The sequence below is a fragment of the Brettanomyces nanus genome, chromosome 1 (genome assembly GCF_011074865.1).
Source record: "Brettanomyces nanus chromosome 1, complete sequence".
NCBI classification, from domain to species: domain Eukaryota; kingdom Fungi; phylum Ascomycota; class Pichiomycetes; order Pichiales; family Pichiaceae; genus Brettanomyces; species Brettanomyces nanus.
Window position 1 is genome coordinate 4,018,518 of NC_052374.1, and position 13,965 is coordinate 4,032,482.

General features: G+C 41.5%; 7 protein-coding genes across 7 annotated transcripts; 4 read left to right on the top strand and 3 right to left on the bottom strand.

The window, feature by feature from the left end:
- Positions 1 to 45: 45 nt before the first annotated feature.
- FOA43_001891 (uncharacterized protein) lies at positions 46 to 1,014 on the bottom strand (the record flags this gene model as incomplete). The annotated part of the gene is made up of 1 exon (XM_038922197.1): positions 46 to 1,014. One exon carries the CDS (start codon positions 1,012 to 1,014, stop codon positions 46 to 48), a length of 969 nt encoding a protein of 322 aa, XP_038778125.1.
- Positions 1,015 to 1,437: 423 nt separating this feature from the next.
- FOA43_001892 (uncharacterized protein) lies at positions 1,438 to 2,676 on the bottom strand (the record flags this gene model as incomplete). Its single annotated transcript, XM_038922198.1, has 1 exon — positions 1,438 to 2,676. The coding sequence occupies one exon, from the start codon at positions 2,674 to 2,676 to the stop codon at positions 1,438 to 1,440; it is 1,239 nt and encodes a 412-aa protein (XP_038778126.1).
- A 110-nt stretch (positions 2,677 to 2,786) lies between these two features.
- GPI8 (glycosylphosphatidylinositol anchor biosynthesis) lies at positions 2,787 to 3,914 on the bottom strand (the record flags this gene model as incomplete). The annotated part of the gene is made up of 1 exon (XM_038922199.1): positions 2,787 to 3,914. One exon carries the CDS (start codon positions 3,912 to 3,914, stop codon positions 2,787 to 2,789), a length of 1,128 nt encoding a protein of 375 aa, XP_038778127.1.
- Positions 3,915 to 4,464: 550 nt separating this feature from the next.
- On the top strand, positions 4,465 to 6,144 carry FOA43_001894 (uncharacterized protein; the record flags this gene model as incomplete). The annotated part of the gene is made up of 1 exon (XM_038922200.1): positions 4,465 to 6,144. One exon carries the CDS (start codon positions 4,465 to 4,467, stop codon positions 6,142 to 6,144), a length of 1,680 nt encoding a protein of 559 aa, XP_038778128.1.
- A 1,027-nt stretch (positions 6,145 to 7,171) lies between these two features.
- MEP2 (ammonium transporter) lies at positions 7,172 to 8,581 on the top strand (the record flags this gene model as incomplete). Its single annotated transcript, XM_038922201.1, has 1 exon — positions 7,172 to 8,581. The coding sequence occupies one exon, from the start codon at positions 7,172 to 7,174 to the stop codon at positions 8,579 to 8,581; it is 1,410 nt and encodes a 469-aa protein (XP_038778129.1).
- A 170-nt stretch (positions 8,582 to 8,751) lies between these two features.
- On the top strand, positions 8,752 to 11,976 carry FOA43_001896 (uncharacterized protein; the record flags this gene model as incomplete). Its single annotated transcript, XM_038922202.1, has 1 exon — positions 8,752 to 11,976. The coding sequence occupies one exon, from the start codon at positions 8,752 to 8,754 to the stop codon at positions 11,974 to 11,976; it is 3,225 nt and encodes a 1,074-aa protein (XP_038778130.1).
- A 185-nt stretch (positions 11,977 to 12,161) lies between these two features.
- FOA43_001897 (uncharacterized protein) lies at positions 12,162 to 13,616 on the top strand (the record flags this gene model as incomplete). Its single annotated transcript, XM_038922203.1, has 1 exon — positions 12,162 to 13,616. One exon carries the CDS (start codon positions 12,162 to 12,164, stop codon positions 13,614 to 13,616), a length of 1,455 nt encoding a protein of 484 aa, XP_038778131.1.
- Positions 13,617 to 13,965: the final 349 nt, after the last annotated feature.

Sequence of the window (13,965 nt, forward strand, 5' to 3'; positions counted from 1 at the left end):
TACGCAGGGGTCACGTGATCGTAGTGCGTTTAATATTATTCTTAGTTATAAAATGGTCTCACCTAATGCACATCTGGATATAGATAGTCCAGCATTAACAGTATCAACCATATGCATTTCTGTAGCTCCAAGAGATGGATTAACTTCTACTATATCAAGGCCGGCAAGAACACCGGAGGCTGCAAGTTCCTCCACAATAAACAGTCCTTCCCTTAAAGTAAGACCTCCTCTCACCGGAGTACCTGTAGCAGCAACATATTGAGGATCAATGCCATCCACATCATAACTGACATGAATTGGTGCCTCACCACTTGGGTTGACAGCCTTCATGGCCCTCTGAACCACTTCATTAATGCCATATTTATCCACATGATGCATAGAAAATGCAGCAATACCCAACTCTTTTAAGATTTTCCTTTCTCCCTTATCGACATCTCTTAGTCCAATATACGCTATCTGAGAGGGCTTGACAAGATGTTTTAACTGTTTAATCCAGTCGAAATGAGATGGCCAATGCTCCTGGTCCAATCCCATGGCAAATGCAACGGGACAACCGTGCAAATTACCCGACTCCGTAGAAGAAGGAGTATTAATATCGGTATGAGCATCCACCCAAATGATACCTCCATCTGGATGGGAATTAACAAACGCCAAAAGAGTTGACATACCAATAGAATGATCTCCTCCAATGGTGATAGGGAAAGTCTTCTTCCTACGAGCTTCTGTAGATGTCTCAAATATCTTTTGACAACACTCACTAACCATATGAGGCCTCTTACAGTTGTTGTAAACATCCGATGAGTCGTTTCTCATGGCATTCCAATCCGATCCTTTGAGAGGATCTTTAACCTCATAGGACCATCCTTGTTCTTTGATATCATCCAACAGACCATATTCGATCATTCTCTCGGGTCCGAGTTCAACACCCAGTTTACCCTGACCTCCATTGAAAGGTGCACGGATAACAGTAACCTTTCTTTCGGGGAAAAATTTATAATCAGATTCAATAGTCATAATGAATAGAGGGTGAACAAGAAGGAATGTCCGTACAACAAACCGATCGACAATCCGATCTTTATTTATACATGAATACAAGATTTCCCCCTCAACCGTCATCGGAATTACACCTTTCCCCTAAGTACAACTGATATCGGTTTACCTTCCTTTAAGTACCGGTTTTTCCCGGCCATCTCTTATCATGCTAAGATAACAGAATATGCCACAGAAGATTCGCGGGAATTTGAGATGCCATACTTTAAAGGCAGGCATCGCCGAAAAAGTTCTATTAGGGGTGAAGCCGGGGGGGGGGGGTGAAAAACAGAAGAGGGGGGCTCATCTTTAAAAGGGTAGTTGAGTTAGCGGAGTTAATGGGTTAGTGAGGTAGTCGACTTATGAGGTAGTTGGATATTCTATACAGGCCACAGTATTATAAATCGACTAGAACTCCAAATTGTCCTTAACTTCATCCCTGGTCCTCTTTTCCTTAACCTCATCGTTGACTAGTTGATTCACGTAGTTGTTGAACAACTCTATTGGAGCCTTCAAAGAGGTATTTTCCCACTTAGTCTCATCCTCATTAAATAGCTGTGATAAATTTGGGGCATCGGTGAACGGATCAAACTCTCGCACTGAAGGATCAAAGGGAACACATACATTACCGGTTCCAGGATGAATACAGAATGGACTCTTAAGTAAATGAATCATCTGCCTAGACACCTCAACATCCAATCTTGGATACATAGTCTTAAAAATCATCTCACGTTTCCAATCCTGGATGTCAAATGACTTAATCTTCAACTGCTGATACAAGGTATCTACATCCCTCCATTTGGACGCACTAGAACTACCAGGGTCCTCTTTCCAATGCTTCAAAAGAGCCGAACTGAGTCTGTAATCAGGAACAGATCTGGCCAAATCTTGGTATCGATCATCAAGACGCCATGGATCCTGCTCTCTAATAATTATATCGACAAACTGGTCCCTAAGAATTTCAAATGATCTCTCTACATGCGGATGGTATGGCTTTCTTAGGGCAATTCCAGATTTATTCTTGGATTTCACGTTCAAAATGTCCAAATATTCCACTATTGCCCGTCTTTTGGGCTCGTCCAAAATCCTCACACGATAGTCACTGATCCAACAATGCACACCCCTTCTTCCAGAGAAGACCCATATCAATTTCTGGAATCCAAAGTCCTCTCGAAGTGCTGCATCCACAATTTTAATGGCTAAAGTAATGAATTTCCAGCATTTCGGACAGATCTTGGTACCGGAACAGCATGTTCTGACGTCATCATAATCTGTAAGATCAATATCGAGAACAAACTCTTTCATCAAAGGCTTCATCATGTTCTTAGACACGCTTTTCCTTAGTTTAGGTTCAATTGGATACACTGCACCGACTTCAAATCTCACCGGTTGTGCTTTTACTACCGTATTCCTGAATTCCTGCGCATTTGCAAACGAATTGTATCGCTGATATGCTCCTGATTTATACTCAAATGCAAATTCCCTATGGGTGAAATCGTTCTGCGGAGCTTGAGAATGATTAAGCCATAGAAAGATCGATTTATATGGCATGAAATTCTCGTAATAGTTGGCGAAATCCGCCGACGAAGGTTTATAGGGCTCGTTGGTCATCTTTTTCGGAGGTTTCGTGGTATCACCGTTGGACATCGAGAGATCAGAAGAAGGGCATGCTACAAATGACTGGATGGATTGGCTAAAATCTCGATTTTTCGCGTTTTCCGTGTCATCAATTTATGCACATAAATTACATTTAATCTCTACAAATGCTTTACATAGTAAACGGTAAGGAAAATGATGGAGAGGAGAACGGTGGCAGATTTGAACGTACTCGTAGAACCAGCACTGGAACCAAGTTTTATCATGTTGTCTTTACCAGAGAAACCAGTGGTACGAGCACTTAATGAAGATGAAGATGGGACCTCCGTCTTCGGTGCAGTTGCAGAGCCTTCATCAGCCAAATATAACAAACCGTCTTCGACGTCATCCACCACGGTTTTCTGAACATTTCCAAAGAAATCGGTAATGAGTACATCGGATAAATTTCTGTCAAACAAATCAGTACGTACACCAGCATTAGAATGGATCTTATCCAAGGTGTACGAATTAACTAAGTCCTGCATAGTAAGCGGAGAATCACGCGTGACATTCTCCAAGAACTCCAAATTGTAGTAGGTGAATCTATCAATGACAGCCACACCTATTTCTGTATCAGAATGATGCGAATAGGAGCTCTCATGCATTTCAGACGATCCTATTGCCAAAACATTAGGCGAGTATACCTTACTGTACATCGTATTTGCCTGACAAGTATCAATCATGAACAAGATTTCGTTATAACGCTTCTTTTCATGCATCTGTTCAAAAGCATCAGCCAAATCTTGCGATGCAATCTCTTCTGCGTCCTGAAATTTGAGAAAATCCGCACCTCCATGACCCGTCATATAGATGAAGATGTTAGAATGCTCATCCGTAAGTAGTCTTTTTGATTTCGGATGCTCTTTAGGCCATCTGTCCGTTAAAAGCCGTATAAATTTCTCAACGGTCACCTCGTAACCACGGTAATCCACCTTGACGTTGTCTCCGTAGAGCTCGATTTGTCTGTCCTTGTTATTGAACACTTCTCCGGGGAACGCATTTCTAGGATTACATGCAATATCGTCAGATAGCATAAGGATGATTTGCGAATCGGGGATTCCTAACCTTTTCACTGTTCTATACATGCTGAGCGTATTGGCAATATGACGATAGTTGAACCAAAATCGAGATGTCGAAACTAGCACTGCCCAGTTATTTGTATGGTGTGAATATGAAACATCTGTATTATTGATACCTTCTGCAGCCACGAGGGACACTAGAATTGACAAGAGCAGCACTAAACAGTTCATGATTGATGAAGAAACAAAGAGGACTAGGTGGAGGTCTGATCAATTAATAAGCAGTGTTTTATTTTTCACCATCGCGCGTCTAGTACTAAACACATCCCAACACCACTAGGGAGATCTACTCTATTAACGACCAGCACTACCGGTGCTGTAAGAGGTATTAGAGAGCATTGGTGTGATGTATTGTTCTCTCTTTAGGACATTCAACAGTCTCAGGACTTGGACTCCAATTTGGGGTCCAAAGTTGGGGCCGCGCTATTATGCCTCAATATCACGATCTCTCAGACCGTACCAAGTTGAATGTATCCAACGATGTATGGACACACTTAACAAAGGAGAAAAGCGCCGAATTGCCGTGAGCATAGCCACTGGCGGAGGGAAAACGTTTGTATTTACAAAACTGATCTCTAAACTATCAACAATTCCAATAAATGATGAAAAGACTCGAGGTAATGGCATTTTGATACTTGTACATAGGAAAGAACTAGCAGATCAAACGATTCAATGCATCCGAAGTTGTAAAGAGCTTGAAAGATGTCACGTTTATCTTGAAATGGCCAAATCATCAGTGAATGAGGAACAACTTCGTTCCGAGAGCCACGACCTCTTTATAGTGGTGGCCAGTGTCCCTACATTAGCTCGATCTAGCGAAAGACTTGAGAAGTTTGACCCGGCACAGTTCAGAGCCATCATAGTAGATGAATGTCATCATGCTGTCAGCAAATCATACCTAAAGATCTTTAAATGGTTTGGGTGTGATAAGGGTGAAGCAAAGTCACCTTTCCTCTTAGGATTCTCCGCCACGTTGCAACGTCATGACAAGAAACCACTACGCAGAGTGTTTGACGAGATTGTCTACGAAAAAAGCATGATAGAATTAGTGGATGAGGGATATTTGGTTGATTGCGATTGGAAAATGGTGGAGGCACGGTTCAATTTGTCATCTGTAGAAGTTGGGTATGATGGTGATTATAAATTGAACTCTTTGGCCAAACATGTTGATACAGACGATATTAACGAATTGGCTTTAAAGACCTACAAATTCTTTGAAAGGAAAAGAAAGTTGCAATCTACTTTGATATTCTGCTGTAATGTTGAGCACATGGAGAATTTGGGTAGATTATTCCGAATTAATGGCATTGAAGCTCAGTACGTGACTGGTAATACCAAGATGTTTGAGAGATCACATATTGTAGATGATTTTAAAAGTGGAGACATTAAGGTCCTTATTAATTGTGGAGTGTTCACTGAAGGTACGAATCTTCCGAATATTGACTCAATTATGCTGCTTCGACCAACCAAATCGCAACCTTTGCTTACACAGATGGTGGGGAGAGGATTAAGATTACATGAAGGAAAGGACAAATGTTTGGTAGTTGATTTTGTGGAGAGTAAAGATACTGGATTGAGTTTAAGTGGAGACTTAGGAGGTGTTAATGTTGAGAATTCCATAGGTAGCTTATTTTCAGCCTATGACGGAGGACATCAGGGAAGAGGACTTGACGAGCCACTAGAAAAGCAGCCCGATTATATTGAGTTCAGAACATTTGAGGGATTTAAGGATTTAGTAAAGAATTGGGAAAAGGAAAACGAGACAAGCGGTAAGAGGATCCAGAACGACGTTTACCAACGATTGATAAGCGCTAAGGATGCATGGATTCAAACTAGACAAGATTCATGGGCATTAAAGATGAATGATAATCATTACTATAGAATTGATGTGGATAGGAAAAGACAGATTGTGAAATTGATCTACGTTTCGATGGTCGCTAAGATGAATTCGGCGATATTGAATGGAAAAGGAAGGTATGTGAGGATACCATATAATAAGGAGATCATGGAGTCCGACAATGTGGAAGAGGTGCTAAAAAAGATGAAGCAAGAGATGGAAGAGAATGGGACCAAAAAAGAAATGTATGAAGCAGAGAACAACAGACGTTTCTTCTTTGGGAAGGGAAAAATTACGAAGAAACAATACACCTTTTTAATGGGAGCCATGGAAGGAACTGTCAATCCCAGTAAACATTGTCGAGTGGATCTAGACAAGTTTAAAGAGGCTGTTGGAAAGGAATTACAAGCATTGAGCAAATTTGAAGCATCCAATTTAATATTTGCATACACGATCTCTCGGAGAAAGGCACTAGAGGTTTGGGCTACTAAAAAGGTTTTGAGTAGTCGAGAAAAAAGAAGAAAGGTGATGAAAATAACGTCTATTACCTATGGAAGGATATAAGCGATTAGAGTAATAGATAGACACAAAAACAGCAATAATATAATGCCCTATAAGATCTTATCTATCATAGATAACGGGATCTGGTATTCAGATAAAAGAATCTAATTATCATTGGCCCATTTTGTTACCTAGCTGGTCAGAGGAGCGGATACAGGAGCGGATACAGGAGCGGGATATTGGGAGCGAAATACCAGGCAAATTACCAGGAGCGGATACCAGGCAAATTATCAGGAACGGATACCAGGCCAGGAGCGGATACCAGGCAAGTTACCAGGCGCAGGCTACCAGGAAAATATACTAGAAACAGACCCGGGAACAGCCAGGAGACGGCCACTAGTAACGGTCACCAGGTCTACGAGGGCTACGAGGTAACTGACTACAAGGGTATCAGACCACAAGGGTATCAGACTACAAGGGTATCAGACTACAAGGGTGCCAGACTACAAGGGTCCCAGGTAGGTACCAGGACAATTCTTTTCTAAAAACTTCGGAAGCTCCACAAAGCTCCGAACCTCACTCTTTAGAGCCGCGATTGCAGATGCAGTTATACCCAGCCAGCCAGCCAGAATATGCCAAACGATGTCTAGGCAAAGCAATTTTACCGGGTATGATAGAAGATGAATTACCGTATCAATGCCAAATCTGTGTCATTGTTCAATCGAAACAATCTGTTTGGCTGGCGATAACGAATTTCAACAATTGAAGGTGGACTTATTTCCATTTGTTGCTGTTTTCAGCATATCCTTTTCTTGACGATGATATTTCATTGGTCAGAAACTTAGGATATGAAAAAGAAACAAAAATACATCTGATTTGTTTGTTTCTTTTTCTGCCTGAACAAACCCTTTCTTTATCGTATCCCCTTTGTTTGTTCATTCTCCCTACCGTTTAGTTGTCAATCATTATGCCGGAATTGGCTTCTTACCTTTCCTTTTGTGTGAAGCTATATATAACCTGGCATGTTCCCAGTTTCGACTTGCATTGAGATCCGCGTCATTTCCACATCGTTGTTTTGCAATTGTAAACTATGGCTGATGATACTGTTAGTTTAAATGATCCACCGGCTATGGTCTGGGTCGCCACCTCGGGTGCATTGGTCTGGATCATGATTCCAGGTATTGGACTTCTTTATTCTGGTTTATCCAGGAAAAAACATGCCCTATCTCTTTTATGGGCATCTATGATGGCTATCTGTGTCGTCACATTCCAATGGTTCTTTTGGGGTTATTCCCTTACCTTTGGTACCGCACATAGTGGATTTCTCGGTGATTTGCAATACTTTGCTATGAAGGATATTCTTGATGATCACGATCAGCAAGTCCTTCCTACTGTTGTCTTTGCCTTCTTCCAATGTATGTTTGCCATGATTACCGGTGCCATTATGCTCGGTGGTGCATGCGAAAGGGCAAGATTGGGTCCTATGATGGTTTTCTTGTTCGTATGGATTACTATTGTCTACTGTCCTTGTGCTATGTGGACTTGGAATGCTGATGGCTGGCTTTACACCTTGGGTTCTAACGATTTTGCCGGAGGAGGTCCTGTTCATCAAGCTTCCGGTTTCGGTGCTTTGGCCTATGCCTTACTGTGCGGTAAAAGAAGAGATCCTGTTGCCAGAAAAGGCCTACCAAAATATAAGCCTCATTCCGTTACTTCCGTTGTTCTAGGTACCGTGTTCCTATGGTTTGGATGGTTCGGTTTCAACGGTGGCTCTTCCGGTAACGCCTCTCTCAGAGGATTTTACGCTTGTCTTAACACCAACTTAGCTGCTTCTTGTGGTGGCTTGGCCTGGATGTTCCTTGACTGGTTCAGATGTGGTCACAAGTGGACTACTGTTGGCCTTTGTTCTGGTGCTGTTGCCGGATTGGTGGGAATCACACCTGCCGCAGGTTTCGTGCCTATCTACTTTGCCGTTCCAATTGGAGTTTTGTCTGCCGTTGCTGCCAACTTCGCTGTGGATTTGAAGAATTTGATAGGAATTGATGATGGTATGGACGCTTGGGCATTGCACGGTGTCGGTGGTTTTGTCGGATCAGCTTTGACTGGTTTGTTTTCTGCAGACTACATTGTGGCGCTTGATCCTGCTGCGGCTGTATCCCCCGGTGGTTGGTTGAACCATCACTATGTTCAATTGGGATATCAATTGGCTGCTAATTGCTCTATTGACATTTGGTCGTTCACCGTTACTTCGATTTTATTGTACACTATGAACCACATTCCTTTCCTAAAGATCAGATTAAGTGAAGAAGAGGAAGAGCTTGGTACTGATGCCGCCCAGATCGGCGAGTTTACCTACCAAGAATCCAATATGTTCATTCCTGAACCTGTCAGATCGGTGACGTCTAGACAGCCAAAACACATGACCAATGATGTTGAAGCTGCCAACGTTGTTCCCCTGCCCAAAACAGACGAATCTACCGAGGAGAAGTCGAGTAGCTGAATTTTTAAATAGGACGCTTTAATAATATCCGAAAGATAACTAACTTGTATTATGTAATTAAGATGCATAAATAATTCATAAATTATGCATTAACTAGCGCATAAATAAATGATGATAGGATTCTGTTACCCAACTAGCTTCTTCTTGAATACTCTTTTCATCTCTCAGCAATGACAGATTCCGACCAGAACTTGGTCAATTTTTGCCTTTCCAAGGATCTTCATCTTCCTTTGCGAATAAAGCTCGTCAATCTTACTGGTTTAACGCGGAGATTGGCCGATCACATTTTCAACGACACCCATGACGTAGACGAAGCTACATCCAGACTCATTCGGTCTAAATTGTACAGAGAGCAACAGCAGAGTCATTCATTGATCATAACAGTCTTTGTGGAATCTGGAGCAGGAAAAAAGATTGCATGTCCGATAGCTACCAGTCTTAATTACAGCATAGACAACTCTTCCAAGTTGATCAATGGTTGGACAATGAACAACAAGAGCAGTAATGGAAACCACTCCAAATGGATCAATTTGCCTATAGATTATTCAATGTTACCGTTGGATGCCACTTTGGTGCTAAAATTCTACAATTTTGACCTTCAGACGGGCCGACGTCTATATGTAGGTCAGTCGAAGCTTAATTTGTTTGACAGAGATACAAGCTGTACATTAGTCAAGGGCTTTCAAAGTGTTGAGGTGAAGCTGAGACACCAGTCTGCGGATATGACTCCAAATGAGAATCACTCTCTTCTTGAGGATAAACTAAAGGCCAAAGAAAATAGTAATCAATCGGAGAATATTGATTGGCTTGATCAATTGACCTATCGAAAGATCGAGCAAATCAATCGCGTGGAGTCAATGAAGACCCGAGAACAATTGGACGATTTCTCGTTGAAGAACGGTCCAGTATTTGTGAATTTGGAGTTAGTGAGGTTTGAAATGCCTATTGTTTTTAGTGATGCAAAATATGCACCTTTAAAGATACCAACGAAGCAAGAGATTGGCGGGATTAGCGATATAGCTTCCGAGAACTTGACGGACTTCAACCAGGTCACTTATAATAATCAGAAGGAATTCTTGGAGAAGCCGTCAACGCTGATATTTGACCCTGACCTGTATCGGGCAGAGATATCAGAGGATCCAATCGAGTATAAGTTTCGCAAACTGGAAAGAACCCACCAGATTTCTCCATTGGATAAAGACATTAAACCAACATTAAAGGTGAGAACAAAGCTTGATAGGATTCTCAAGAAGCAGTTCTTTGAGAAGTTGGATCAAAAGGAAAAGAACTTGATTTGGAAGTTCCGATTCTTTCTTTTGAACAGCCTGGTTGTTAATGGAAATAATGAGCAGTACAACAATTTCATAATCAACTTCATCAAGTGTATTGATTGGGCAGACGAGTTTGAAGTGAATGAGTTTTTGACAATTCTTAAGGACTTGGATACGAAGAGTGGTGGATCAAATTTGTTTATTCGGGAGCTTACGATTGTTGACTGCCTTGAGTTACTCAGCGAGAACTATAAAAACAAAATCGTGAGACGGATGGCCATAAGAAAGCTCGAGATGGCTACTGATGAAGAGTTAGAGATGTTCATGGTTCAATTGGTGAGAGCCATACAAAATGAACCCGATGTGAAGACAATTGATATTGGAGAACATGGGGATTCCAACTTTGACGATGAAGTTGACGAATTTGAGAACCGCAGTGAATCGGGATCTACTTCTAGTGACTACCAGGTTATAGATAGTAGTCCGGAGGAAATGGAGGATCCGATAGTAAAGTATTTATACAGTGATAAGATCTTCCAGCCTACAGCCAAAGTTCCTCAATTCTCTTCTGCACTTAGCGACTTCATCATCAAAAGAGCACTGGCGAATCCGTCGCTCACTAACTTCTTCTATTGGAATTTGAAGGTTCAGGTGGATGAAGAGAGGCAGAAAAATCGGATCAGAGGCAACCAATCCTTGGCCAATGACGTAGTTACCATGGTGAGCAACGAGAGTGATACCAACAATTTAAATACACAGGTAACAAGACCATCCAAATTCAACCAGGCCGCTAGTGGTGGCTATGCTCACAAGCTTCGTCACATTCACGTTTATGAAAGGACCCTTCTTTCTTTGATTACAAGACTTGCCTCTGGAAAGGAAAGCCACAAGCGAATTAATATTCTTCGCAGACAGGTAGAGTTAGTTCGGCAGCTTCATTCGATTTCGATGAAGATCAAAGTGGACTATCGTCGTGAACCTACGCCCAGAAAAGTGGACATTTTGAAGAAATTACTTACTGAGAAGCACGGGAAACGAGAAATTGGTGGCAGAACGAGGTCTGGTACAGCTACCTCCGCACTACATGCGGTTGGACTTACCATCAGCAGTCTTTCGGGCCACGACGAGGAATCTAGTGGAGAAGTCATCAATGTTAACGGTGGAAACAATGGCAATAACGAATCTATGCTTAGCTTTCAGTCAATTCCACTACCTTTGAACCCAGAGGTCTCTGTATTTGGCACCTATCCGGAAAGCTGCACTGTTTTCAAAAGTAGCTTGAGTCCTTTGAAGGTGACATTCCGAGCCAATACAGCTACTGGACAGTATCCGGTGATGTATAAAGCTGGAGATGACCTAAGACAGGATCAATTTGTCATTCAGATCATTGCTCTTATGAATAATATACTCCAAAGCGAGAACTTGGACTTGAAGCTAACTCCGTACAGAATATTGGCCACAGGTCCAGTGGAAGGACTTATTCAGTTTGTACCTAACAGCTCGCTTTCGTCCATTCTTTCAAATTACAACAACTCGATACTGGCCTATCTACAGAAGTACAACCCTGATCCAGCTGGACCTAACGGTGTTCAGGCTGAAGCTATGGATAACTATGTGAGATCTTGCTCAGGATACTGTGTTATTACATACATTTTGGGAGTGGGAGACAGGCATTTGGAGAACTTATTGTTGACTCGTAATGGATTTTTCTTCCATGCAGACTTTGGATACATATTAGGTGCCGATCCTAAGCCTTTTCCACCTTTAATGAAGTTACCAATTCAAGTGATTGAGGGAATGGGAGGGTTGAATGACGACAACTACCAAAAGTTTTGCAATTACTGCTTCATTACATACTTGACTCTACGTAGAAATGCCTCTATTGTTCTCAATTTGTTCCAGTTAATGATCAACACGCCTATTCCTGCATTACAGACCATTGATAAGAATAATGAATCTGAAAAGATGGAAATTATATGGAAAGTGCAGGAGAAGTTCATGCTTGATTTAAATGACGAAGAGGCAGTCTTACATTTTCAGAGGTTAATCGATGACAGTGTCAACGCTGTCTACCCTGTGATGATTGATAGGTTGCACAGTATGGCTCAGTACTGGAGATCATAGAGGATACATAAATTAATTTATGCAGTCTCGCGATGACGCACGGCTGAATAATAGTTAGAGGATGAAGCCATTCATTCATCTATCAATCATATAACTAACCACTACTTTTTTCATCTACGTTTGATGATCTTTGTTCCGAGAATATAGTAGTGAGCTGCATTAAATGTACCATAGTATCCATAATTATGATTCCAGTGCTGCGACATTCTCCGAATCGAAAGGCCGTAGAACCATATATTAAGAGAGCCCTTGAAAGAGGACGACACTCAAGCCATGGTATAAGAGTCGATGATAAGAAGCATGAGGTGGTGGCAAATTCGGACAAATCAGGTTTGGGAGTTCTTTTTTTGGAAGCCCCATTCATTCTGTTGCCAGAGTATGAAATGCTCAATTTGATTGAGTTAGGAAAGGCTTGCGCCTATTGTGGAACTGTATTGAAGGTCGATGACTTGGGGAAGTTGCGAGACGATAAAGCTCATGTCAGACATCGTTCAAAATATTCTAAAATGGAAAGATTTATCAAGGGACTTGACTGTGATCGTTGCTCTTTACGTTGGTGCTGTCAGAAATGTAAAGATGCAGATTTTAAGCATAATCTCTTACATCATCTACCAGATAACAAAACAGGCACCCACAATTTTGTGGATAGTGCTTCAAAGAAGAAGGATGTATTTTTGTACGGCAATTGGACACAACTTCGTAGTTTGATCCTTGAAGATGACCTTGAAATTTGTTACTATGGAATTATGGCCATCTTGCAAGTTTACTACGACGATAAGTTGATGAAGCCGTTCGAAAGTTTGACTTTTTGTGACGACATCGAACTGGCTGAGTCATTTTTAAGCTCCGGTAATGAAACTGTCACAAAGGAGGCCCTACATAAGAGTTACCAGCTGTTATGTGACTGTTTCAAGAAGTTGGATCTATCTTATGATCGCTACTTAAAATATTTAACCATCTACAAGCTGAATAATTTTGGTGGATGCATTTATCTGATTACATCTACATTGGGACGGGTTGCGGAAAACGGAAATGCCAACTGTCGAATAGAATACTACGACGAACAGGATTGTTCTGCAACGGAAACAGTGATTGACTCGTTCCGAGTTAAGCCCGTATCGGAGAATTCGGTTGAACTTATCAAGGAGAGTTTTGTGGAGGCCGAGAATAAAACGCCAATCTACGTGACTGACAATAGAAGCAATAAAAAGATCCTTAAAGTGCTGAATGTGACTCGATTGAAGGCTAACGAGCCGTTGACTATTAAAGACGTGGATTATTCTCTCCCTACAGACTCGGAAGATGAGTTTGCTGTTTTGTCATTAGATTTGGACAACGAGGAACAGAGAAGGATGCGAATGATCCAAAGTAGGCATAGATTCTCCACTTCGGCCCTTTTACAGCCGGCTAAAAATTCCAAAATGCGTACAGCATCGTTCACTTCCTCGGGAAGCTCGTTTGGTGAAGGTATTATCAAATACAATCGGGCCCAGATCCGTGAAATGCTTCAGCAGCTTACTTTAGAGGAGGGTATTCAAGAAGAGTCCGAAGCAGATGACAATTTCATGCTCGAGGTTCCATCTACGTTCGGTAAGGGAAGGAAGACGGTTAGATTTGGACACGACGCAACCAATCTATAAGTTGAGAATATGATTCACGATTATGCTGATAAGTGGGATGATATATTAGTCCGAGCTTTTATTCGTGGGATATTATTTTCCTATATAAATCTCGTAATTTCCGTTTTCGAGTAATACCATTATCATATGGTTGTTCTTTCTTCACCAATTACATTCACAATGTGAGTCCACCAGCTTGGGGACACATTTTCTAGCAATTCAATAAAAACGGTCTATCCAATGGACCATCAATTCATACATTACCGGTGCTCTTCCAGGGCTGAGATTACACGGTTGAACTTGATCTAGCTAATACTAGCGCAAAGAAAATGCTTCCTAATTTATTTTATCTCTTAATATCCTCTACTAA